General features: G+C 38.3%; 7 protein-coding genes across 7 annotated transcripts; 4 read left to right on the plus strand and 3 right to left on the minus strand.

Moving 5' to 3' along the window:
* Positions 1-759: 759 nt before the first annotated feature.
* Positions 760-1,639, plus strand: GCK72_025220 (uncharacterized protein; the record flags this gene model as incomplete). Its single annotated transcript, XM_003093328.2, has 3 exons — positions 760-825; positions 885-1,260; positions 1,317-1,639. The coding sequence occupies 3 exons, from the start codon at positions 760-762 to the stop codon at positions 1,637-1,639; spliced, it is 765 nt and encodes a 254-aa protein (XP_003093376.2).
* Positions 1,640-4,790: 3,151 nt separating this feature from the next.
* Positions 4,791-5,308, plus strand: GCK72_025221 (uncharacterized protein; the record flags this gene model as incomplete). Its single annotated transcript, XM_003093348.2, has 3 exons — positions 4,791-5,015; positions 5,067-5,160; positions 5,208-5,308. 3 exons carry the CDS (start codon positions 4,791-4,793, stop codon positions 5,306-5,308), a joined length of 420 nt encoding a protein of 139 aa, XP_003093396.2.
* Positions 5,309-11,296: 5,988 nt separating this feature from the next.
* On the plus strand, positions 11,297-13,271 carry GCK72_025222 (uncharacterized protein; the record flags this gene model as incomplete). Its single annotated transcript, XM_003093323.2, has 7 exons — positions 11,297-11,347; positions 11,426-11,538; positions 12,297-12,525; positions 12,574-12,774; positions 12,819-12,961; positions 13,015-13,197; positions 13,247-13,271. The coding sequence occupies 7 exons, from the start codon at positions 11,297-11,299 to the stop codon at positions 13,269-13,271; spliced, it is 945 nt and encodes a 314-aa protein (XP_003093371.2).
* A 573-nt stretch (positions 13,272-13,844) lies between these two features.
* On the minus strand, positions 13,845-14,620 carry GCK72_025223 (uncharacterized protein; the record flags this gene model as incomplete). The annotated part of the gene is made up of 4 exons (XM_003093343.2): positions 13,845-14,030; positions 14,084-14,296; positions 14,339-14,434; positions 14,483-14,620. The coding sequence occupies 4 exons, from the start codon at positions 14,618-14,620 to the stop codon at positions 13,845-13,847; spliced, it is 633 nt and encodes a 210-aa protein (XP_003093391.2).
* Positions 14,621-15,545: 925 nt separating this feature from the next.
* On the minus strand, positions 15,546-17,107 carry GCK72_025224 (uncharacterized protein; the record flags this gene model as incomplete). The annotated part of the gene is made up of 5 exons (XM_003093337.2): positions 15,546-15,746; positions 15,795-16,341; positions 16,387-16,697; positions 16,745-16,999; positions 17,051-17,107. The coding sequence occupies 5 exons, from the start codon at positions 17,105-17,107 to the stop codon at positions 15,546-15,548; spliced, it is 1,371 nt and encodes a 456-aa protein (XP_003093385.2).
* A 428-nt stretch (positions 17,108-17,535) lies between these two features.
* GCK72_025225 (uncharacterized protein) lies at positions 17,536-18,527 on the minus strand (the record flags this gene model as incomplete). Its single annotated transcript, XM_003093321.2, has 5 exons — positions 17,536-17,667; positions 17,724-17,876; positions 17,928-18,014; positions 18,062-18,208; positions 18,255-18,527. The coding sequence occupies 5 exons, from the start codon at positions 18,525-18,527 to the stop codon at positions 17,536-17,538; spliced, it is 792 nt and encodes a 263-aa protein (XP_003093369.2).
* Positions 18,528-20,449: 1,922 nt separating this feature from the next.
* Positions 20,450-25,452, plus strand: GCK72_025226 (uncharacterized protein; the record flags this gene model as incomplete). Its single annotated transcript, XM_003093325.2, has 12 exons — positions 20,450-20,522; positions 20,653-20,983; positions 21,455-21,761; positions 21,814-21,884; positions 21,934-22,027; positions 22,360-22,686; positions 22,743-22,864; positions 23,104-23,257; positions 23,694-23,833; positions 23,883-24,491; positions 25,178-25,294; positions 25,341-25,452. The coding sequence occupies 12 exons, from the start codon at positions 20,450-20,452 to the stop codon at positions 25,450-25,452; spliced, it is 2,457 nt and encodes an 818-aa protein (XP_003093373.2).
* Between the last annotated feature and the right edge of the window lie 14 nt (positions 25,453-25,466).

Genomic DNA, 25,466 nt, shown 5'->3' on the forward strand with positions numbered 1-25,466 from the left:
GACTTTTTTGCTGAAAAATTTCGAAAAATTCAAAAACATTCAAAATTTCAATTTTGTACGGTGACCCGGGTTAACTGCCCCGGCCGGTTGCAAGTCTGCTTTTTACTCATTTAGTTATTCACTGTTAGCCAGATTGAAAGTTTGAATTCCTTGACTTCCTTAAAACAATTCTAAAGTTCATTCACATTCACGCAGCCAGTGAATCTGGATAACCTTCTCGACCATGTCATTTTTATTCCCTTTTTCGTGCCACCTGACTTCCACGTCCGTAACCAGTATGCTCGGTTTGGGTGCCCTTGAACCTATCCTGATACACTCGATTAAGACGACTTTAATGATTCTCCTTATCTTCTGTTTCAGATAAAGTATCTTGCCAAAAACGAGTTGTGTTTAGCCTAAACCTGATATCATATTGTGTTCAAACATCCGAACCAAATTTTGTTATGAAAAATCGTATCTAGAAAGGATTTGAGTTCCCCCGAGTATACTTCTCGTGATTTTCTTCTCTATAATCAAGTATAATCATCTTTTTATTCTCTTCGAAAACTTTTCGAAAACATAAATTTTCGATTCTTCGAATCCGCTAATTATTTCTTGCTTGACTCATTCACCAACTCCCCCCTTTTTGCTCGTTAATCCGTTCCCTGGAGTTCAGAGCCGGAACTTTAGCTCCGCCTCCTCCACTTCCCTATAAAAACAAACGTGATCATACATATTTTCAATTGAGCATTCCATTCGACAGAGCTCGGTTCTGAGAAGATGAACTTGCTTCTTCTGTGCCTCGTGGCCGGTTCCTTGGCCTATGTGTCAACAACAACCTACTCGGTAAGTCAACCATCCTCTATAAAAAGGATATATTTCATTGTTACAATAATGAATTTCAGAGATATCGCAACGCCTCTGCTCACGAGTCTATTGTGCTCAACGCGCAACAACTCCGCGAGGAGCCGATGCTCAAGATAACAAGAGGACTGGAGCCACTCAAAGCGTTGACCGAAAAGAAATTGGTGCTCACCTGTGATGTCCTCTACCGTCCTGCTGCAACCATCATGTGGACATTCAACGAACTCCCCATCCAAGGAGACCTGGAAATCTCGATGGAAGATAAAATAATCAACATGGATACACCAGTCTATGAAGCAGGCAATCTTCGTTCCACATTGACCATCGAGTGTCCATCCACCGCGGATACTGGAGTGTATCGATGCATCACCACAAACGGAATCGAAACGGTTTCCAGTGCGGCTTGGATCGAGTTTGGTAAGTAACAATGACTACATGCTCCCAATCAACATACTTGTATTTCTCATATTCAGTATCCTCCGGCGATGAATGCAAATCGAACGGAATCAGTGGTCCTGTCATCACCCAATGGTCCTACTCCAGATTTGAATACCGAGGAAACGCGGCAATTTTGGTTTGCCGTGCGGATCGCCCAGCAGAATGGATCTGGAAGAATGCCGATAATGAGACCATCGAAACCGGGGGACGCTTTGAGATTCTTCCAAACGGAGACCTCTTGATTCAAAACATCAGTTGGGCTGATATGGGACCATACTTCTGCACTGCTCGCAATGAGTTTGGAGAATCCGGAGAAGTCACCTTCCTCTATCCGTTCCGGGCACCAAGACGCTTCTAAATTTTCTTTTGAAACCGTTCTCTTCTTTGTTTTTTTTCTGACTACGTAAATCAGCTTTCATGTGACCCTCAATCTACCCCCATTTCTTCGAGCTCTTTTGCACATGAGTTCGTTTGCTCCTTTCCTTTTTCCCTAGATCTCGCACAATTTACACACACAAAAGAAGTCTCCGTCCAGCCCCCCCCCCCCAAACAAAATAAAAAAGATACGTTAATTCAGATTCTTACTGTCTTCCCATAAGATGAAACTGCATATCCGGCTGGATTCATTAAGCCTAATCCGCACAATGAAGCAGGTGCTCATTAGCTAAAAGCTATGATCAGCCCTGGGGATTGTAGAAAAGAATTTTTTCAGAAGATTAATTGTGGTTTTTATGATAAAAAGGGGGCAAACACGTTAATGCTCAAAGCTCATATCATCCACATGACCAAATATCAGAATCACTCGAGTCATTTGAAGAAAGTGTTCGAGTTGATCGAGCCCAGCGATATCCGTTTGGCAGATCAAGGCCGATTAACGTGAAAGAACCCATTTTTTCGAATTTTTTTTGTGACATTGATTTTTCAGAACTTCTTCTACTGTCGAAAAAATAAAGTTTCGACAAGGATTTTCAAAAAAAATTTCGCGCGCTGAAACGCGCAAGCGCATAAAGTTCTGGGCGGAGCTTAAACTGCAAGCTTAATTAAGCGGCGCGGTTCTAATTCCAGTTGTTTTTTCCAAATTAAGAACCGCGCCGCTTGCAGTTTAAGCTCCGCCCAGAACTTTATGCGCTTGCGCGTTTCAGGGCGCGAAATTTTTTTGAAAATCCTTGTCGAAACTTTATTTTTTCGACAGTAATTCTGAATTGTAGTCGAAAACTTGACTTTTTCGGAAAAAAAAATCAAAAAAGTTTTAAATTTTGAGTTTGTGGGAAAATCATCTGGGTCTTCGTGCCTGGCTTTTCAATTTTGCTGACAAGGCCCGGCCCGGACCTTGACAACTGTGTTTAAAATCAGTTCTAAACTCAGAAGTGATATTGGTTACTGTAGTTTTGAGTCGTTGTTATTTCGAACACTACTTTCTCCAGGTGTTCTCAAAAACTCTCAAAAGTTAGAAACTTTTGGGAAAAACTTAGGAATGGTGACTTTTGTTCTCTGGTAAACCACTATTAGACCATATACCTTCCGTTGTAAATAACCAACTGTCTACCCGAATGTTCCCCCCTCCCCCTTCCGATGACCTCTCATCTTATCTACCTACCTTTTACTATTTTTCTTTTTTCTCTCCACAGAATAACGCTATTTCGTTTGCGCGGCAAGAGGGACTCATTTGAATTTAGACGGGTAGCCTGCCACTACGGTACATAGTAGGTTTTTGAATCTCGGATAATATTTTTTCTATCCAACATTTCGGTAGTTCGTTTCACTTTTTTCGTAAAACTGACAAGGGGGAAATGTTTTTTTCGCTATTTGACATGAGTTTATACTTTTTCTCAAAACTCCAACTCATTCTAAATCAAATTCATTCTTAATTAACGAAATTCCAAACAAATCAAATCAGATTCTTTTTTCTTTCTTGACTCTATTCAATATTCTATTTTTCTTTCTTTTTTCAATTCCATTCTATCCGTTAGCCTACCTATATCCCTTTTCTCTCACCATCTTCCGTCATTCATCTTCTTATCCGCTCTCGCCGGTGTCAGTTGCCAAAAAATTGGGTTTTTTTTTGAATGCCTGCCACCACCCATCGCTTCTTCTCATTCTTCACACAACTCTCGGAAATGTGAGAGTCTAGTTTATACCATGAATCATTTGGTTTGAGGTTAAAAAATAGTTGTTTTTTTTTGGATGATCAAACTATTGTTAGCCGCAGTATCGTAGCCTATTTTCTCTTCTTTCCCGTTTTCTTTCTTCACAAAGCCTAATCAGATTGCTTCTACTCAGATCTACACGATATTCTTTATCCATGTCACTTCTCGACGTTATCTTATCTGAGTGGGGGTTTACGTGGTCACCAAACATGAGTAGAGAAGGACATTTTCCTATGCTGCGTTTTTTTGTAATTAGAGTAATTGCTTCGCATTCACGGTACTTTTGATCCTCGTCATGATCCACGCAACAAAAGTGTCGGCATGATTTCACAGAAGCGGATTTCCTTTTATCGCCACGCAATTATATTAATTGACATCTGATATTTTGACCAGTGTCCGATACAAAAAGATAACACAAAATATCAGACCACACATGTCCATTTGCACAAAACCTGTAGCCTATTACTCTTGTCTTATTTAACCTCCGATTATTTGTGTTTGCCTTGCTTATAACAAAAGGGTCAGCGTGAGTATATTAGTTAGACACTAACGGATATAAATCAACGAACTTTTTTTAAACATATTTCTAATAAAATATAACGATATTGGATAATATATCATGATATAAATGATATCCAATTAGTCAAGTTTACTCAGACCAGGAAGTCCAAATAAGGAATATAAATTTACACACACAACTACTACGCAAATACCTTAAAGATCATATTCCCATTAATTTTCGGTTATTGGGTCAACTGGCCCGGCCGTTTATCACACGACTTTGAAACGCTTGACAACTCGAACCTTCCGTCGTTTTCAACTATCCTTCTCTATTTTTCTCTCGTTTTTATAATCTTCTTCTTTCTCACTTATCAACAACCTACGTGTTTGCTTGTACAACGACTAGTCGGTTTATTTTAGAAAGCTTTCCTCCTCCCAAAACTAACACAAACATTTCATTCTTTTCTGGTGTCAGTTACTTCTTGAGTTGGGTTCGAATTTCATTTCAAATGTTAGCCTTGGGAGGTAATGAAAAATCGACCACTCTTTTTAGTGACCTTGCAAATACATCGAATAAGAGAAATAGTTCATCTTCATCGTAATTCATCAGTTTTTCCATTAATCGTTGCTCCTCCCCTTCGTATCTTCAAATCTTCCGTTCTTAACGTCGTCTACTCCGATCTTATCTGCTTGTGAATGAGACAGTTGGCGCATTGCGGTTATTTTTGGAAAACAGTTGTGACTTGCTAGTTTTGGAGTAATTCCTACTTTATTAAGATAGTACTATCTATTTTTAGTTTAACATCTTTTCTTTCAGTAATTTTTCTTCTATTCCTTAATAATCCGTTCTTGTTATTACAGATGAGTTTTTCACCATTCAGCGAGATCAACAATATCACGCTGCTTGGCTTATTCCGCCTTGCGGTTGAAAAACGATCCAAAGCAATCACGGATCGAAACCAGAACCTCCGATTCCGCACCATGAACACCAAGTTTACTCGAGACCTCCAAATATTCCTAAGAAAGAACCGGGAGATGTATTTGGCTCCAGTGAATCCAAATGCTGCCCAAGCGGCAAGAGGACAGGTACATAAGAATAATCGGTATGGTTCCACTGTCATTTTATCTCATTTTCAGGCTGGTCAAGGCGCAGCAACTGGAGAACCAACCGCTAAGCGCACCAGAATGGAACCAACTACAGTCAACCAGGGAGCCTCTACTTCTACTGCAGGTAGTGCTCATTATCTTGCAATTTGTACTTATTTCTAGTAATTTCAGTGCCACCAAGACCATTCAAAGTGCCAAACATCCTGAAGCGGTCTATGAAGAAGAGAGCAAACACTATAGTCAAGCCGGAAAGAGGAACGCTGAGAAAATGAAGGTCTGTCCAATTGTTTCCGGTATTCTAATCGAAAAACTTAGTTTTACAGGTTTCCATCTACTCCACACCGGGTCAATTGTACAATCTTGTCTTCAACTCTTGTCAACACGTCATAAATTTGAATTTCTGTATTTTTCTTAATCTTTTCTAATTGAATCTCAACGTTTTTAAATCGTCGGTATGATTGTAATCTCTTTCTTTGAGAAGTTTTTTTTAAAATCTGTCTGAGTAAAAATAAACAGGTCATATTCGTCGAGATCTGGGGGCAGATAAGAAATGCATATACAAACTAAGTGTCGGGTTTCCCGTTCTCCTTGGAATATAGTTAGAGGTCAAGTTTTTTGGAAAAAAGTCGCTTCACCTGGGCCGACCAAATTGACCGGGCCGAGCCGGGCCGGGCCGGTGAAAATTTGGAAATCAGCCCGGCCCGGCCCGTGACAAGTATGATCCAATCTTTCATCGTTTTTGACGTAAATTGTCTTGAAACCACACGATTGACAAACATGGTTAGGGTTAGGTAGTATTTGGCAATCGATTTTCAGTTGCAAGTTATTCTGTTTTTTTTTGTTTTTGGTTGTTAATAATAGTTGAACATTTTCAGCAATTATAGTGGCGTGCAAAAGTATACGAACTTGGGCCATTTTTAGTTGAAATTGTCCAACTTAGAGAGTATGTTACGGTATCCCTGATTGTCCCACAAGTCAAATTTTTATGGACCATACAGAACAAAGGTTGAGCTTGTTTTTTGTACTTGTCAACTTTTTTGCACGGACACTCCCTAGTGAGTTAGGTCATTTTAAAACGGCAGCTCAAAAATCGCACTATTTCGCACTGGAATTGCTTGATTTGTGGGAGAAATTACTTTGTCGATATGTAACTTGTTAGGAAGTGATCGTACAAAAAAGTTGTCAACTACAAAAATGAAGCTCTACCTTTGTTCTGTATTGTCCATAAAACAGTTCTTTTTCTTAGGATCTTTGCCACTTTTTTCTCTCTCAATGTCAGTGGACAGATAGTCATTAATGCTGCATTTGGGTCGACTGAGGGTCCCTGCTGCCATTTCGATGCTTGTTGGCTTATTTCTCACACTTTTAATTCTTTGCAACCAATGCCCCCCCCCTTTTTTTGAATTTTTGCTTTGTTTTGAGAGAAGTGTGAAAGGAAGAACATTATGGAGTATTATGGGGTATTCTCTGTTCTCTCTAAGAATTGCTAACTAGAATATAGAATCGGTTTTTTTTTGGAAAAATTTTTATTACAGAACAACTATCAAATTACTGTGGAATATTGGCACGGATAAGCCAAGAGTTGGCACCGGAGAGCCAAGAGGTGCCACCAAAAAGCCAAGAATTGGCACCAAATAGCCAAGATTTGGCACCAAAAAGCCAACAGTTGGTTCTGAAAAGCCAAGAGCTCGCTCTAAAGAACTACGAGATGGCGCTGAAGAGGGAAGAGTTGGCACCAAACCGCCAAGAAGCCTCTTCCAGTCAAACCAATCAGGTGGAGTGTTTTTTGAATTTTCACTTTCATCGACTCACAAAATTAATAAAATCTTATATCCCATATTGCAGCCAACTTAAGGATTGGTCGAAGAGTGGACCTTGGCCAAACGAAAACAGGGAAATCCAACGATCTCGGATGCTTGCGCTCCGTCGCCAAAAGATTATCTTACGGAGGTATTTGACTTTTCTCACAAGAGTGATTTTAGCATGTACATTGATGAAAGTTTCTTCGAGTTGTCAATATGACTTCATTCCTTTTTCAACAATAATGTTTCGGGTACAATTTTCAAAATAGCTAAATTTCAAAAGATTCATTTCAGGAAGAACAAATGGCGCTCATCATGTCGAACAGCGACAACCCGATACAACCCGAGCCTATTATTCCATCATCCGGACAGAAATGCTACCTAAACTGGACGGTCAGTGTTTCTCTCTTTTTATGAATCAATTAAACCTTTAAGTTTTTCAGGAGGAGGAGGTGACGGACGACGCCATCTATTAGGTTGAGTCATAAGTTTCTTTCTTTTTTTGGGGTTGAACTTTGACTTCCAGTTTCTAAGTACTATGATTGTTTATCGACCCAAACTTTTTTGCATTATAATGACCTTTTCAGTGGCTAACAAAAAATGTTTCAAGTTAGTGCACAGACTGTCCACTCGTGAAAACGACAGTTTTTTTCTGTCTCTAATCAAATTCCTATTTTGAAAAGATTTTTGATTCTAGTCGGATTTATATCAAAATTCTGAAATTTTCATAAGGAAACGAGTGGTATTTATAAAGAATGACTTTGTCTTGTTAAAACAATTTAGTTTCGGATAAAACTCTCCAAGATAAAGAATTTATGATCAGACGACTGACAGGTATGAGAAAACAATGTTCTCCTGGGTTTAAGTCGATTACTAAAATATTGGAGAGAGCATTTATACCAAACTATTTGTGAAAGTTAGACAGTAACATAAGCAAGTTATGCAACAAAAAACTGTATAACAAAGTCATTCGAATAAGTGATAAAACTTGGTTGATGTGATTGTTAAGATTTTCACATTTTTGAGAATATTAGTGAAGTAGACCTGAGTGAAGTCTGGGTCTCTTTTCAACGATCACGAACAAGTCTGAAATATTCTGTTACAAGTAATCAACAGTAGATACATTACTCTAAAATTGTGCAAAAGATCTAGTGGATTGATTCAAAAGTACGAGCAGAAGGCTTCATCAAACTCAAAAATCACGTGAATTTGATGATGTTGACTTCGGGCTTCTTGCGAAAAAAGACAAATGGTGTGAATATCCGAAACAAAGTAAATTTAAAAATATCAATGTCTACTCTATTCAATAATAAACATTTCCACTGATATTTTTATCTAGCATTAAAGAAAAATCGAAAATACTCGCACCTCTCTAAATTGCTTATGGTCACCTTTCTTTAAAGACCCGCATTAAACCATCGTTGTTTAGTTCAAATATCTTTATTAGTTTTTTATACATAATTGTTCTTGCTTGTTTTAATTCCGAATGACTCACACATTCTCGCCAAAATTTTATAGGAAAAAAATGAATTCGAAAAATTGTACCAAAAAAGGGTTCCTCAAGTGTTTTGACTTGTCTACGGCTGAGATTAAGCAGATGGCGGACGTCAAGTCACAGATAGAATCACAATGAGTTATAAGTACTGACCAATTATATTTCTCATTATGTGAGTTATTAGCTTTCGAGAAATCGCGTGTCAAAAATCATCTCAAAAAAGAAAGAAACTTATGACTCAGCCTAATACAACAGCGAGAAAGCACCGGCTTTGGAGATGCAATGTTAGATTATTTTAATTATAGATCAGTTTTAAAGTTACGAAAATAAACAACGATAAGCTGGAAAATTAATTTTGAGAGTTAGAAGCCAATCTAGCTGAAAATTGAGCAGGAAGCGGCACATCAACTTTCAAACTGCTCTGTTTTAGGTCACATTTTTATCACAGATAGTACAAAGTCTTCTGATTTCAAAATCAAAAATACATTTCCTGTCTAAGTCAATAAATGGCTAAAATCGGAATCTTTTTTTGTAGAGATATTGGCTAGCGTTCTCCGCCTTCCACCGAACTACGCAGTACTCGACTGTGCCGAGTGCGCGGTGCTCAGCACGTTTTACATGTAAAAATTTACATTCAAAAGTGGTTTGTAATTAGTGGTAAATGATAGAAACTTTGCTAAAAGTGAAATATGTGTTATTGTAGGTGGACAACTCAAAAATCAAACTATTTTACATTGATTTTAGATGATTTCAATAAAAATAACTTTTTCGGTATGCAACTTGCTTGGGAGTGCCCGTACAGGGAAGTTGTGAATTACAAAAATAAAGATCTTGCTTTAATTTTTATGATTTACACAAAACCGCACTCCTAAATTCGGGCATTTCAACTAAAAACACCAAAATTATAGATTCTATTACATTTTATTGTATCTCGATGAACAAACTTTCCGTATTTTTGAAAACCAATGGATTTCATTTTAATTTTTTTTTATTGGGTTATTTTTTGAATTTTCAGGTATTGTCAGCATTGTAATTTGTACTTTGTTCAAGTCAAATTTCAGTTTTAAAATGTTTTTGATCTTTTTAATGTTCAAATCCACTTTTATCACGTTTTGAGTGTGGTGTGAATAAAACTTGTTAATAATATTAAGACGTTTCCAGAATACATTCTCGGCGTCCACGAGAACAGAAAAGGGATTTTGTACTACCATGCTACAAAAAGCACAATTGTCGCTTCTTCATTAAAAACAAACTTTACAATCTACAACATTCATTCTTAAATTTTATTATACTCTCACTTCCAGAATCATCTCTGTCTGCAACTATAGCTGTCGGTATCATTCACTTCTTCCAACACCTGACTTATGCAATACTTAGAAAAATGACAAAGGAGGTGAAGAAAAAACAATACATAAACATTCGAAACACCACTATTACTTCCCAATTTTCCGCACGCAATATCTCATAAAATAAAAAAAACTCGATGAAAACCTCCGTTCCCATGTATGCTCTTTTCAACATTCTCATAATTTGAAACCAATTGACAAAAAACGAATTACCGCAAGGCGATGGTATTGAAGAGACGCAGCGAACACTCATAACAGAACGAACCTCGTTTGCCCGTGAGTGTGCAAGTATTCCCCCCCTCTTTTTGGAAGGTGTTGTTTCAATTATTCCCACTCACTTTTGACCGACCGTTATTGCGTGAAATGTGAATTGTCGTCACACTAGTGAGTTCTGAGAGAATGGTCATGTAGGCTTCTCACAATATGCTCTGTGCACATTCATCGTATAGATAAAGTTCTAGACAGAAAGCCCGATTTTGAAATTGTTATCTACTTGTCATGAGCCAGGCCGGGCCAGAAATCGAAATTTCAAAATTTTTTTATTTTTTCCCGAAAAGGTCAAATTTTCGACTATACATCAGAATTACATCAAAAGTGTGCTATCAATCATAAAATTGGACTTTTAGCTGTAAAATTGAAAAAAAAATCCATAAAATTGGTAAGAAAATTGGTACCTTTTTATCCAGGAGACCGTGCCAGGCCTGACATGTACATATTCTTGTCTTACTTTTTGATATCTCTTTTCATTCAAACCATAAATTCAATCGAATAATCATAAACTCTTTTTTAATGCCTGGAAGAGTGATCGTTCATATTTTTACGATAATACAGAACATTGTTTTTCTTCTTCTGATATTTGCGTCTCTTCAAATTATTTGTGGCAAACTATTCACCCTGTCACAATGTCTTACCACCAGATGTTAGCAAGTTGACTCCTTTTTGCGAATAACATATGCCTCATATCTCTCCGTTCCCTTTCTCATTTTCTATTTTCCTTACAGCAACAACGATTTATTTCAAAAGGTGATAGAGGTCGAGAGAGATATGCAAAAATGAGAAAAGACAGAAATAATGTCTCATTCAAATAAACCTCGTACGAGGGGAAGCAAGAGGTGTCTCAATGCTGCCGTCACCCGGTCGTTCACTCATTTTTCTATTAGTAAAAAAGTTTCATTTCATTTTTCTCTTTAAATAACATCGATTATTTGATTGATTTAGCCTAAGCTTCTTCTCATCTTCACTTTCGATGTGTAATAAGCTGAAACTTACGATAGAATAGATACCATAAAGAACGAGAGAGCATTCACTTGTTTGAATTGGCGCACTACATAAAATTGATTAATTTTTGAGAGGTTAACATTCATCGTATGTGATTTTTTAAACTAATCTAAAACAATTGTCAAATACAGAAATGAAACGCTAATTTTAATAAGTATAGTCGATACAAAATGTGTATTGCGAGTAAATCAGCAACATCGTGAAAAGTTCCTAAAGATAATCATCTTTGACTGAAATTTGTCAGTTAACCTTCTGTAGTTTTTGTTCTCATTGCCTATCTATTAATAATTACAATACCTTTAATTGCAAATGTTTCTTTTTTCCAGCGCAACGTGAAAAATGGAAGGAAACATTGCAGCACCACACTGGGAAGATCTCACTGAAAATGAGGTAACCGATTCTTGTATGTGTTCAATGATTTAAGAAATAATGTCTTGTACTTTATAACTTCAAAAGTTGTTATTTCAGATGACGCGTCTTGCGAAAATCTTGAAACCTGTTGAGATCCACTCCAGAAGGACGCAAAACGCCATCACAATGCATCTAACTTTATTGATGCAGACACTGGTCAATAAGCTACGGTGAGTAAACGTAGTTTGGAATTTGATATAAGGGAACGGCTAAACTCCCAAAATGCTGGCATAGTGGCCTTCACAAATTGCGCAACAAAAAGATTTGAGGTGAAAAAAAAATATAAGGGGAGAATTATCACAGGGTCACGGGATGAGTAGTGAAATCATTCGCGCACACTAGACATTGGCGGCAAATTCGAATTTTAATTTTTTTCAATTCGACGTTAAGCATTACGTTTTGATACGCAGCGTAATCGACCACTTGTTGAGCCAATTTATGTCCGTTTTCCCGCATTTTTGGCCAGGTTTTTGACTGTCTCGCATATTTTCAAGATCAATTCTATTAAATAAATTGATAAAATTTTTAAATAAAATATTTATTTTGAATTTCGCGCTAAAATTTTAGCTGATTACAGCTAAGCGCGTTCGATTTCACTACTCATCCCGAGACCCCGTGAATTATGAGAAAATGAGGTGCGAGTGAAAACAGTAAGAATGAACGAGTTGGTAAATGATGTAGAGCGGAGGTCAAACTTTGAATGTTTTTGGAAAAAGGTCAAGTGAGATTATTTGCAGTCGTAAACAATTATCCACGCCTGTCTGATTTCAAAACACTTGTGAGTAAAAAAAATGGTAAGAATAACCAAATAGTGGATCTGATTATAACTAATTACTTATAGATTAACCATCTTTAGTTTGTGTGTTCTTGTGTTCTTAATGAATAATCTAAAACTACAAATTTGCTCTCAATACTTGAATTTTTTCAGGGATAATGGGATTGATATCAATGGAGTTTACTTGATTGGAGGAGCAGCATCCTATGTGGTTTCCTCCGTCCACATATTCAACGACATCGATTTAATGATGTCAGTCGGAGCTCCGAATGGTTATGAAGAAGAAAAAAAACTGTTCAATTCAATAAGAGATTTGGTGGTGAAGTGCATTGGTCAAATGACCGCAAGTGCAGGAAGTCAGTACTTCCATAAAACACACCTCGTAAGTTTCCATTAAAATCTTTTGATTTTACTTAAAGACATGTTTCAGACCCACAATAATAATGGTGATAGTTGGTCACTTTTAAGCTTGTATAATATGTATGGGAAGAATATTGAGCTGAAGTTTGTTCTCCGTCTCGCAAGAGACTTCATCTTTTCAACGGATTCTATAAAAGTGGACATTTCTCCTCAAGTCTTCGAACTTTCCGGGGAAAATCGGATGACCTCAAGCTTTGGAAATTTAGAAGTGGTATGTGTTCAACCAGTTTTCCCTGATAAATCATAACTTTACAGGCCAAGTATCACATCCAGAATAGGATGATTGATACAATCAACCCTGATCAAATAAAAGGGGGCGGATTTTTGAAATTTGTTCATCTAAAGTGCAAAAAATATAAGGACGCAAAAAAAGATGAAAATCTAGAACAGCTACTCGTGTAAGTTCAATCAACTTTCGATGTATTGTAGACTATTTAAATGTATGTTTCAGAGCAATGACAGAAGGATTTCTTCGAGAACCGTATCAATTGGAAAAGTATTTAGCTAACCATTTTCGTCAGCAAGATGTGAATTATAAAATAGGATTCCTACGAAAATTTTGGGATATTTGCAACAAACCGTGCTTACAAATCTTCTCAGAAGATTTGGAGCGGTTCAAAAATACAGCTCTAGGGTAAGTGATGTCTCGAGTTTTACATCTTTTAGTGGTGCATTTTTTTCAGAATCTGTAGACGACTCGAGCAGTGATGTCGCAGACAATTCTACATGTCTACTCCACAATTGCTATTTTTCTGATTGCTTCATTTGGTGTTTTTACCTTTTTTGTGATTTGCCCACTTTTTCTGCTCCACCACTCCTTCGCTCTCTTTTCCTCGCTCAAAACCATTGTACATACTTTTCTTGACTACTCCCACTCCTTCATACGACCTTTCTAACTTCCCTCATGGTTATTTCTTCTTTCCTCTAAATTGGTTTAATTTATAATATGCAATTTGATACCTTGCCATGATTTCTCTCCTGATTCTCCGATTCTCCTCCTCGATCATTACTTTGTTTTTTTTCTCACTGGTTTTCTTCAAGTTTTCTATCTACTGTTCTCCACATTTCCTCCTCACAATGTTCGATTGTGTTAATTATACGCGTAGATCAATAGTTTTTTTTAGTCACACCCTGTGTATCTGTTTTCCCAATCAATACTTTCCTTCCGGCTTGTATAATAAATGTACATATAAAGATAACTTGACAGAATTTATTTCTTTCTGTGAAAAATGTGGTCAACACTATTCTTACATGTATTCAAATGATACAAATACAAAAAAGTTAAATACGAACGATTCTTGGGTTTTTGATGTCGGTTGGGAGCACCCAGTTGTGATAACTAAGCGCGAACATTGCCAAATCCTCATTGTTCGTAATTCTCACCATCAACCGAAGCTTTCGGAGCAATTTCCTATCATACGGATTCCTGGCGCCCGCATACTTTGTGGCCCAGAACTTGGCAGTTTTCTGGAATAAAATTTTGTGGTTTGGAGGGTTCCGAAGTTCTGACCCCCATCTACCTTAAAGATTTCCTCATGCTCGACGGCTTGTTTGGAAATGTCCATATCGACTGGATGTTCACTATCATATACACTCATCCATGACTGGATAATAAGAAGAGCCTCGAATATGGTCATTGTGACCGGCCACACGCCGTTCCCCACGTGATCAAGACAAACAGTCCCGTCAAAAGGACTAACACAGGGGTTCCAGATTCTGGTAATGAATTTGAACTGTAAAAATACAATATTTGTGAAAATTAGAAGATATCATACCGTCGGAGCTTTGTACGGGTAGGAATCATCAATCGTGATATCCAATTCATACTTTCCACCTTCATACGGAGTTCCAGGCACGCCTTTCATGTAAGCCTGAAAAAGACACTTTTCGATAACAATAAGAGAAAAATACATACCTACCTTGAGGTTCATAAGATCATTATTGACTAATTCTATAACAATCCCAGAATCAGATAGATCATCTCTCACGTAGTTACGAAGTTCACGATGAATTCTCTTTTCGGTGCTGTTCATGTTGGCGCGTCTTGGAAGTTGCATGTGGTTTGAAACTGAAACGCGACTAGTCGTTCCGTGGAATCGATGGACTGATAAAAAAACATCTTCACTCCCTTTTAAAGACGCGTCTCAAACGCTAATGAGACGCAGAGACGGCGAAGAGACACAAAGAAGTAGAAAAACTCAAATTCAACCACTTTTTATTAGACTGATAATCATCGCTTGATGGATGCCGGTCGACTACACCTGTTCTTATCGTTATTCGCAGCAGCCTGAATGACTGGGCCTCTTTTTCTGAGAGAAAGAGAAACAGGCGACACGTCTATCTATTCGTAGGCGAGGAAAAAGAAAAAAGTAATTGGGTTGTGAAGATAGCAAAATGAACAATGATCTTTAGATCCATGTTAGAAAACATTTCGAAAAATTGGATCTGCGTTCGGGGGGAATCGAACCCCCGTCGAATGCTTGGAAGGCATCCATGCTGACCATTACACCACGAACGCACATTATTAATCTGAATCAAAGACTGTCACAACCCGCCGAAAGACAGCATAAAAAAGATGAATCCATCTTTGTAAAACATCTTCATGTATTCAAACAGGTTCCCGACTCGATCCGATGAGAAGACTGTGGATTACACAGCTATAATTGGATTTCTATCGGAATAGACCGTTGAGATAATTCGCGGGATATGACAGTCTTTTATTCAGATTAACAACGTGCGTTCGTGGTGTAATGGTCAGCATGGATGCCTTCCAAGCATTCGACGGGGGTTCGATTCCCCCCGAACGCAGATCAAATTTTTTAAAATCTTTTTTCATCAATGTTGAAAGTTATTAGATATATTCACAGGATGTTATTATCCCTCGGGAAAAATGTTCTATTCTAAAGTTTATCATATTTTTATTCAAGTTAGCTGGTTCAATAAATTACACAATCACAAAGAAACTACCAGGAAGTGTATTTATCAGTTTAAGACGATCCACACAGTTTCTCTTTTTGGCCAATTCACGTCACCAAAATTTTTGTGACAATCGTAGCACTTCATGATATCTTTCCTTGGAAATTCTGAATTGAAGAACCGACACTGTTCAGGGGAGTAACGTTCGGTTGTCAGGTAGTCAAGCATTGTTTGGATGCTGTCTGATTGAAGAAATCTTCTGGAGCCCTGAAATCATATTATTGCAAGTACACATAATAACTTTTTTGGACTTACCTGTGTACCATCTGGAAAACGGAATTGAACAGTTACACAGGTTGGATCGGAGGCTTCGGGTTCCATGGGAAGCTTTGAAAGCAGAATTTTGATTTTTTGATCTTCTTTTTCTTTTTCTTTTACTTTTTCTTCTTCTGCTTCTTGTTGCACTTTGTCCTTTGCCTCTTTTACATTTTTTTCTTTTTCCTCCATTACTTTGTTCTCCACCTTTCGTTTCTTTTTTTCCAAATCTGCTTGAAGACTCGCATCATAATCAGCGCGTTGTTGATCAAAGATCTCTCGTTCCTTCTTTCTCTCAATCTCCTTACTTATCTCGACCAGTTGCTCATGTTTAAACTTATCAAATGCTTCATGAAGACCCTCGAATGCTTCGTTCACATCGCTTCTCCAATTGAATTGGCTGATTATTTCGAATGAGTAGCGCTTGCGGTTCATGATGACTAGTACAGGGAAATCGTCCACTGAACGTGCAAAGTCAGCCAATTCATCACAAACAGCTCTCATTCTTGAGTCTATCATCATTTGGAAAAGCCGCTCCTTGTTTAACCTGACAGCAAAACTTTTATAAATGATTGTTTGACAAAAATCTTACTCTTCAGTAGTGTCCCATGGAAACAAAACAAACTTTTCTCTTAGAAACTCGCAAACCAACGTATTGCATAGAATACTTTTGATGAAATTCTCCGTGTGTCTGCTTTTCTCGTTGTTCAAAAAAAGAGCAAGCGGACGACATAAGTTCTCGTTTTCATGACCAAAGGCGATATCGATGGCGTTTTGTAGAGTATCAGTGTAAAAAGTCGGCATTGTAGTGTCTGGGCTGGTACAATATCTTTCATGGAAGTTGGTTATAAAGTTGTTTAATTGGTCTGGCACCGGTTGGTCTGAGAAGGTCATCAGTGGCTCCTGGATTTAAAAAAATTGATTTTAACTAAACATATAATAAAACTTACTCGAATTGTATGAGAAGCGTTCCAATCACTATCATATCCAGCAGAAATTTCTTGAATATTATCGTGACTCTCTCCAATATTCTCGACAAATCCCACATTGCGGTTATTTTCGGAATTCGATTGATCTGATGCACTCGGTTCTCCTGCATCTATCGAACTAACAATGAAAAACGTTTCAATCGCGCTATCAAGTCTCCAATTGCTGTCAGACAATAGTTGATGAGCAGTTTCCGCACATTTTGTGTTAGTGATTTCCTGAAATGCTTATTGCTTATTACAAAGATGTAATTCACTAAAAAGTTTTACCATAAACTGTTGCACTTTTTCTTTTTCTTCGGACGTTAAGAAATCTAAGTTCGCCATCTTTGCAAATCAAAAGAATATAAGTTATGTGGTCGAGTGAGAAAGAAACTGCAAAAAGATGTAATAGGAGAGGAAGAGAAAGAGAATATACGCGAAGAGACGAAAATCGTTGAAGAAAGGGTAATTCTCTTTTTTCCTGTGTTAATGACGTAATTATATTGAAAGAATGGCGTGTTGAAATATTGTCCGTCTTATCATACTAAAAGTGTCAATAGAAACAAAATCGGTGGAAAAACAAAGCGCAAAAACTTTCTAACAATAAAACAGCGAAGTGAAACGAAGCAAATAAAACATTAAGAATGAGCAATTCATTGTTGCGTCATTCGCAGGATAAAAAAATAAGGAATACTGAAAATGCGTATAGTTTGTTAAATAAATTATCGATTGGTATGAAAAACTTGAGAAAAAAAGTTTATTTCAAAACATAGTCATGAATAAATCCCCAGATAAACAGGCCGCCCGTTTCTCAAAACACCAAACGCGAAGGGATTATCGGCTTTGAAAAAGTAGGGCTCTCGATTCTCAGGGCGATACAACATTCCGGCAACACGAGGAGAGTGCTGAAATAAGGAATTCGTGGCACTCGACATAATTACTGCGTATATGAGTTAACTACCTTATACTTCAAACTTGTTTTGATAGGAGGTTGCAATCCCATGTTTTTCGAATTGATAAGAAGTTGGAGTATGTCAAACTTTGGGATCATGATGTGCACTAATTCAATAGTTGCGTCTTGGTGAAGTTTTTCAAATCGGGCTTTGGTCAGTTTCTGAAAAAGTGCGGATTTTTGAAATGAGAAGTTTTACCTATTGAAAGTCACCTTCAAAGCTTTCTTCAAATTAAAAGATTTTGCTGGGAGAAGAACAAAAAACTGAAGATTCCAATCGTCGTATGGTATAGATATCATCTATAAATTAGATTTGTTATATTACAAAATTATTTAAATACGACTACCTTGAATTGGTCGTCCACATTGAGCAAAACGTGTCTCTCATTTTTTAAATAGACAATTTGTTTTGAGGTTGTTGTAGTTGGATAGAACACTCCAGCGCGTTTTAAAGGCATTTCTGACTCCCAGACACCGTTGAACAAGATTCGAGACTGTAACCTATGTATTAACTCATTTCAAAAACACATCCTGAGTTACCTGATTAGTCGTATTCCGTCTGACATCATTCACACCGCTATCACCACGGACGACGATTTCACTCAAGTTCTTTTTCAAATAATTGTACACATCAGGATCCCGGAACCCATACTTGGTATAGGTATTTAATACGGTTGAATTAAACCCATCCCTGCCCAAAAGAGCTAATGCAAATAGCAGTGACACTGGTGAAAAAACAAATGGCTCTTGGAATTCGATTGAATTCAGTAGATCAAGTCCAAAAGTTGTCTCAATACCCGAGAGAGAGGTCATCTCTCAGAGTTCAGAACACAACTATACTAAATTTTTATCAACTTTTTTTTTCTCTCTCGAGGAAAAAATTGTTACAACATTCGTGGTCCTCGATCTATCATTATTGTTATTTTCCTGGTGCCCAAGTCCTAAAGCGATTGGCACAAGAGGACGGATATCACGAGAGAGTGGAAAAATGTGATCTCTATTAGTCATTTGGGGGAGAAGAGAAGAAGAAGAACACGAAAAATCAAAAAGTCATTACACTGATCAAATGAGATTGAGCTAGGTGTATGAAGAGTGTAGTTTGAACTAGAGGATAGGGTTATTTTGAGAAAAGATTAGTGAGGGAGTTGTCGTAAAGAAAAACACTTCTGGTAGATATATATATACATATATAATGAGACTTACTGATAAACTGATGATATCATTTCTGAGATAAAAGCCGGTTAAATGTTGCTGGGGGCCCAGTTCTCAAACTTTTCTAATAGCTAAGCTTTTTTACATGGAATACCACATCGGGAATAGGATACGCAAAAATTTTCTCAGTTTTGCAACGTACGAGCACAGGTAAACCGCTGGGAAATACAAATGGAACCGCGCGGTGGCGTATATGCTGCCGATTTGGAATTCCATGTGAAAAAGCTTGACCATATGAAACGTTTGAGAGCTCATAGCTCGGCTCGAAAAGACATTTAGCCGGTTTTGATAGGATAAATGGATTTCACGTAGTCGAAAGTACCCAAAACTTAATCTTTAGATTGTTTGAAAGCAGCGTCTCCAAAGACTTTCCTTGTGAGGCAGACAATTATGAGATTTATCTTTTCTAAGATCATCAGACAAGGATTTGCATTGCTGCGTATATTTATTGCTTGAAAATAACCGTTTTTTCATTACCAGTACTAATCAATAGAAACTTCTCGGATTTTTGTCCCATACCCAAAATCAGTTTTGTACTGTTCACACCTTAAAATGTTCTGGAAAACGACCCAATCTCCTTCTGAAAAAAGAAAAAAAAGAAACTTCCCATGCCGGGAATCGAACCCGGGCCGCGTGGGTGAAAACCACGAATCCTAACCACTAGACCACATGGGACTATGAGTGAGCTCTCCGTCAATTTCCTGAAGTACTTCCTGCCTTTTTTCCTTCCATATTGATTACACGCTATCATTTTACTTACATTTCTTGTTCCAAGTGTCAAAAGTTCGCGAAATTTTTCAGAAAAATTATATGAATTACTGTTATAATTTTTAAAGGTAAAAATCCTTATTTATGTGCGTATCGTTGATGTATTCTTTGAAAATTTGGAGATCTACTCCTTCATCGGACCATAAAGATGATATTTTCGCACGCCAGGTTGCAAGCAAGCGGTTGTCAAAAAACAGGTTACAGTGTTTTGAGAAACTCCATTTCTCAGTTTTTCCAACAAAAAAAGTCAAAAAAGAAACTTCCCATGCCGGGAATCGAACCCGGGCCGCGTGGGTGAAAACCACGAATCCTAACCACTAGACCACATGGGACTATGAGTGAGCTGTCTCCCAACTTCTTTATATTTTTCAGCTGACCTCCCGCCGAGTGAAAAGACGAGCGGTACACATAGAAATAGTGTGCACGGAGCGGAGAGCAGGTGTCTGCGTGTCCTCTCTGTGTGGTTTCTGTGTGTATTGCTGCGGGAGGCGACCTCCTCGGGAGGCGCACACATCAAGAGTTGTGTCAACAAATATCGCAAAACACGCAAAGAGCTATTTATTTTTTTACTCTGTTAATTTCTATTCTATAAAAAAGTATATTTTTTCGCACGTTCTCTTCGTATTTTTGTCGCTTTTTAGTAGAAGAAATGTTAAATAATGTTATTGTTAAAGTCTTTCTTTTCCATCTTTTTGTTCTCCACTCGTTTATTGATTTTTGCTTCCGTACATTTGTTTATATCATCTTTTTCCAGAATGCCCAACTCGTCCAGCACTTCTCAACAGGCCAACACGGGCAGCGAAACGGCGTCGACGTCCTATGTGAATTGTGAGTTCTTATCAGTTCTTCAAATTTTTATCATTCATCAGCAAGTTTCATACCCGAAAATCACAAAATAGCAAGTTTTGTGTACTCTCAAAATTCGGAAACTAAAAACATCAATTTATTCATGTTTCAGACGTCGAAATGAGCGCGGAGCAGGAATACTTCCTGTACGAGTTGGAGACAACGGATAGTGGAAGTATGGGGCTGGTCCTGAGAGCGATTTATGATACTGGCGACGTCCAACAATTTGCTCGGGCACTCCAACAGCGCATCTCCCACTACGACAAAAATATCCAGAAAGTGTGCTCGTTCCACTATCAGAGCTTTGTGGATGCGATGCAGGAGTTGATGCAGTTGAAGGAGCAGTGCCAGGATATCAAGGACGAGACGGTCAGCATCGACGGAGAGATTCAGAGAATCAGTCAACGACTCTGCCAGAAGAAACAGGAAATTGTGAGATATCGGTAAGTTCATAACATTTATTTCTCTAGAATCAGTAGTCAGGAGACTCGGGAACAGCTTCTGGTGACCAGGGTTGGAAAATTCCCGGGCAGACTGAAAAATATTCTTCAGCCCAGCCCGGCCGTGCCCGGTAAGCTTGCCTGCAAGACCCGATAGACTTGATCGGCCCGCCTCCTGCAGAAATTTGAAATTTTCTAAAACGTTTCATTAAAAAGGTGCGATTTCTGTGAAGTTTAAAAAAAAAGTCGAATTTTCGACTATGTTTCTAAATATTGATAAATTCCTTTAAGGAAAATTTCAAAAGATTTTGAAGAAACTTGGGAGAAATTGTGCCCATGTTTTGAATTCCGGTCGACTGGGCCGAAACGAGACGGCAAAAACTTTTGTCAGCTCCGGACCAGAATATCCCAACCCTGCTAGTGACCTATCCAATTTATAACATTAATTTCAAACACAGAACAACTGTTTTCCAGCAAGCTCATGAAGAATGCCAAAACCGCCATGGACCAAATCACCGTTTGCTTGCCAGTTCTCGAGAACTATGCCAAACTTCAAGAACAGATGGGAAATAAAAAATACTATCAAGCTCTGAAGACACTGGAAGAGCTCGAGCACACCCATCTGGCTCTGGTCGAGAAGTATCGATTCACCCAAGTTCTGGCTAAGAGCATGACACCAGTGAGACTCGAAATCAAGGAGAAGGCTTACTCCGAGTTCAAGGACTTCTTGGAAAACATCAAGAAAGTTGCAGGGAGAATTGGAAAGCATGCCAGCAAAGATGTAAAAATAAATTACCATGAAATGATAATTTAGATTCTAATGGTTGTTTCAGACTGCTGAACAACACTCGTTTGGTGTCACGGATGCTGAAAGAGCCAGAAAGATTCAAGAAGAAGCTAGAAAGTGAGAAAAAATAATCAATAATAGTAAAAAATATACATATTTGTTTCAGAAATGCTAGCAATGTCGAGATTGAAGTCTCTGCTGATGGCAGCATCGTCAAGAAGAATGTTTCTCCGAAGAGATATCCACAAGCACAAATTGAGGTGAGTATTCGGGCCAATTTTCAAATTTTCACAGGCCCGGCCCGGGTGAAGCGATTTTTTCCAAACAACTTTTTTTTCAGCAGTAAGTTTTGGAGAAAGTAGTTTCTGGGGCATGTTGTGTAAAAATTCAATAGAATTGAGAAATTTAGGTAGTTCCACAGTGAATTCAGTGATGAAAAAGTACTAGAAAAGCATTTTTGGAGTGTAAAAAGTCAAAAACATTTTAGACCCAGACCGGCCCGGGCCGCCAAAAACTTTCCCTTGACCCGGCCCATAAAATGACGAATATGGCAAAAACCGACGAATAAACAGACAAACTTATACTGTTACAGGACGACGAGCAAGTCTCCGCCCAGGATTTGATCGACTTCACCCCGGTCCATCGATGCTGTCAAATCTTCAACGTTCTCGGAGCCAAAGAAGAGTTCGAGCAGTATTACCGGCAGCAAAGAAGAGAGCAATGTGACTTGGTTATTGAGCCATCTCACAAAATGAACAATTTCAAGCACTACGTCGAGTATTTGGACGAGATTGTTGGTTTCTTCGTTGTCGAGGACCAGATTCTGATGACTCAATCGAACCTGTCGACTACTGCTGACAAGGACAAGTTGTGGGATAATGCTCTGTTGAAGATTCGCCACCATTTGGATGCAAGATTTGTAAGTTTTCTTGCTTGTCACATTGCCATATATTTACAACCATTCAAAAGTTTCAGGGAGGATGTCCGGATGTCGAGATGATGTTGAGAATGAAGAAAGTCATTCTTCTCTTTATTCTTACCATGAAATCGTATGGATATGCGGTATCTCCACTCTACGAGTTGCTCCAGAACTTCAGGTGGGAACTGAGCAATTGCAGGGGGCCGGGTCTCCGTGCAAAACTACTGAATTCAGAAGTTTCTATGAAAAAGTCGTATTTTTTACTATATTCCTGGACTTTGATAAAAATACATGATATTTGACTTTTTTTCTCAAAATTTGTGCAAAAATTGGCAAATCTTCAAGCCCAGACAAGTATTTTGCTTTTATACAGAAAGTATCTCAAAGAACTCATTGGAATAACTATATTTCTTTCAGAGACCAGTATAATGAGATTCTCGTCAAGGAGTACTGCGCTCAGTTCGAGAGAGATCTTGACAAAGACAACTACACCCCAATCACTGTCAACACTGAGGAAGAATTCCGTGCCGTCATCCGCCAGTTTCCGTTTTATAAGAGAAGTATGGAACAGGTAAGTATTATGTTTCGATCTTTATAGAAATAAAACAAAAATATGTGAAGTTTGAAGTTATTCTGCTGACAAGGTAAGTCTGTGGAGACGCGGTTCTCAAACGGTCCATAAATTTGGTTAGAGGCATTTTTGACTACGGGTAGTCCATTTACGCCATTAAAGCCGTCTAAATGTTTCTGTTAAATGATTTATGAGCTCTCAAACCCATTTTTCCGTCGTATGGCTACAGGTTAACCCGCCGCTAACCATATGAAACGTTTGAGAGCACATGACTCGGCTCGCAGAGACATTTAGCAGATTTTGACAGCAGAAATAGATTTTCAGGAGTCGAAAATACATGTAACCAAATTTATAGATAGTTTGAAAGCCGCATCTCCACAGACTTCTCTTGTGAGAGGATCCCAAAAGTAGCAAAGCAGCAAATAACAATTTTCAGGAAGCCTTCCCGCGCAAATTCCCATTCTCCCGCTTCATCATTTCGGCTTACACCCAGGCGAAGCAATATTTGGTTGGGTGCTTGAAATTCATGGACAACTTGCAACTGAACACTTCTGTTATTGACGATACTGTCAGAAGGTGGGTTACTTCAAAGTACGAGATATTGTTTGAAAATGTGATCTCTCAGATGTGCAAATGTTCTGCTTGGACGTTGGGCTGGAATCTTGAAGACATTCGTTCACAAACGACTCTCGATGATTCAACTGGTCCAAATCACCATCAACCTTGGATACCTCGAGAAGTCATGTGAATCGCTTGGAGCTTTCATTACCAGCAAGACTAGTGGAGAAGAGGCAATTGGAACAACCTCCCATCAAGTTGTGCTCTCGGAAAAAGTCTTCCGCGATGTCCGAAGTGAGGTCGAGCAGCAAATCGACGAGTGTATGCAGAGCAAAGTGGATGAGATCATTGAGTTGGCGAACTACGACTGGGAGTTGCCTGCTGCATCGGGACAAGCGTCGGATTTCATCACCGACCTGATCAAGTTCCTCCTCACCACCTTCCAATCATTCACCAACCTGCCATCCGGACTGGCGAAGCATGTCTGCACTCAGACCTGCAAACACATTTCGCAGTCACTGTCGGACTTGCTGCTGTCCCCCGACACAAAGTGTATCTCAACCGGAGCTCTTGATCAGTTCTCGTTGGACGTGATGCAGTGCGAGATGTTCACCACAAGATGCCCAGTCACTGGTGTAGACCCACAGACGCTATCAATGACGTTTGCTGATCTTCGGTGAGTTTTGCTTTGATTTTTACTTCTGATTCATTGTTGTTCGGAAATAAAAACGGAAATAAGACCAATGAGAAATTTTATTCGGAAGTATGAAACGGAAAACAATGAGACAAAGCAAAATAGTTGTACTTGTAGTATAACTACCTATCTGGTGGATCAGTGGACCTGAAAAACCAACTGAATTTGGCACGCGGAAGTCGAGAGTGGAGACTTTTACAGGTCCACTCTTTCCGGATAAGTAAAATTTTGGTATTTTAATGGTTGAAGAGTAGTTATAAATTCAATGCAACTAACTTAATTTGTCTTAATGCCGTAAGTTTCATACTGTCGAAAAAAATTTCACTTCCGACTTATTTTGGTTTTACATCCGAACAACTCCTGTGAGATCATTCTGAATCAGTCTAGAACACCAAATTTCCATAAAAGTCCTACCGATGGAAGAAATCAAAAACCAAAATAGGCAGATTATTTTTTACAAACAGAGTGCTGAATAAAATAGTAAATCAAAAGCTCTAGAAGAAACACGGATTCTGACATTTCTGAACTTGACTTCTGACTTCCCCTCCACTTTTTATTGTATTTTTTATTTTTTTTTGTATTCTATTTTCAATTGATTAACCTTCACGTATCGAGCATGCGTAAATAAATAATAATAATAATAATAAATATGAGTTGTTTGTTTACAGACAGCTACTGGATCTAGTGATGTCCTCCGACTGGACTACCTTCAACGCGGAATACGGCAAGGACCACGCCAAATACCTTCGAGTAAAGGCGTCGACTGCTATCGTCGTACTCGAGAAGTAAGCTAGCACACTCTTCTTTCCAATTATAATGTTTTGTTTCCAGAATGATCGAGTACGAAAGGAAAAGTACTGGATTCTTTGGAATTGCTAGAGGAGACCGCAAACGACTCCTCGACACCATCGTCCGCCAACTTAAGCTTCTTGAAATCCAGTAAATTATTGATTGGTT

This window comes from Caenorhabditis remanei, chromosome X (genome assembly GCF_010183535.1).
Source record: "Caenorhabditis remanei strain PX506 chromosome X, whole genome shotgun sequence".
In the NCBI taxonomy this organism is placed as follows: Eukaryota; Metazoa; Nematoda; class Chromadorea; order Rhabditida; family Rhabditidae; genus Caenorhabditis; species Caenorhabditis remanei.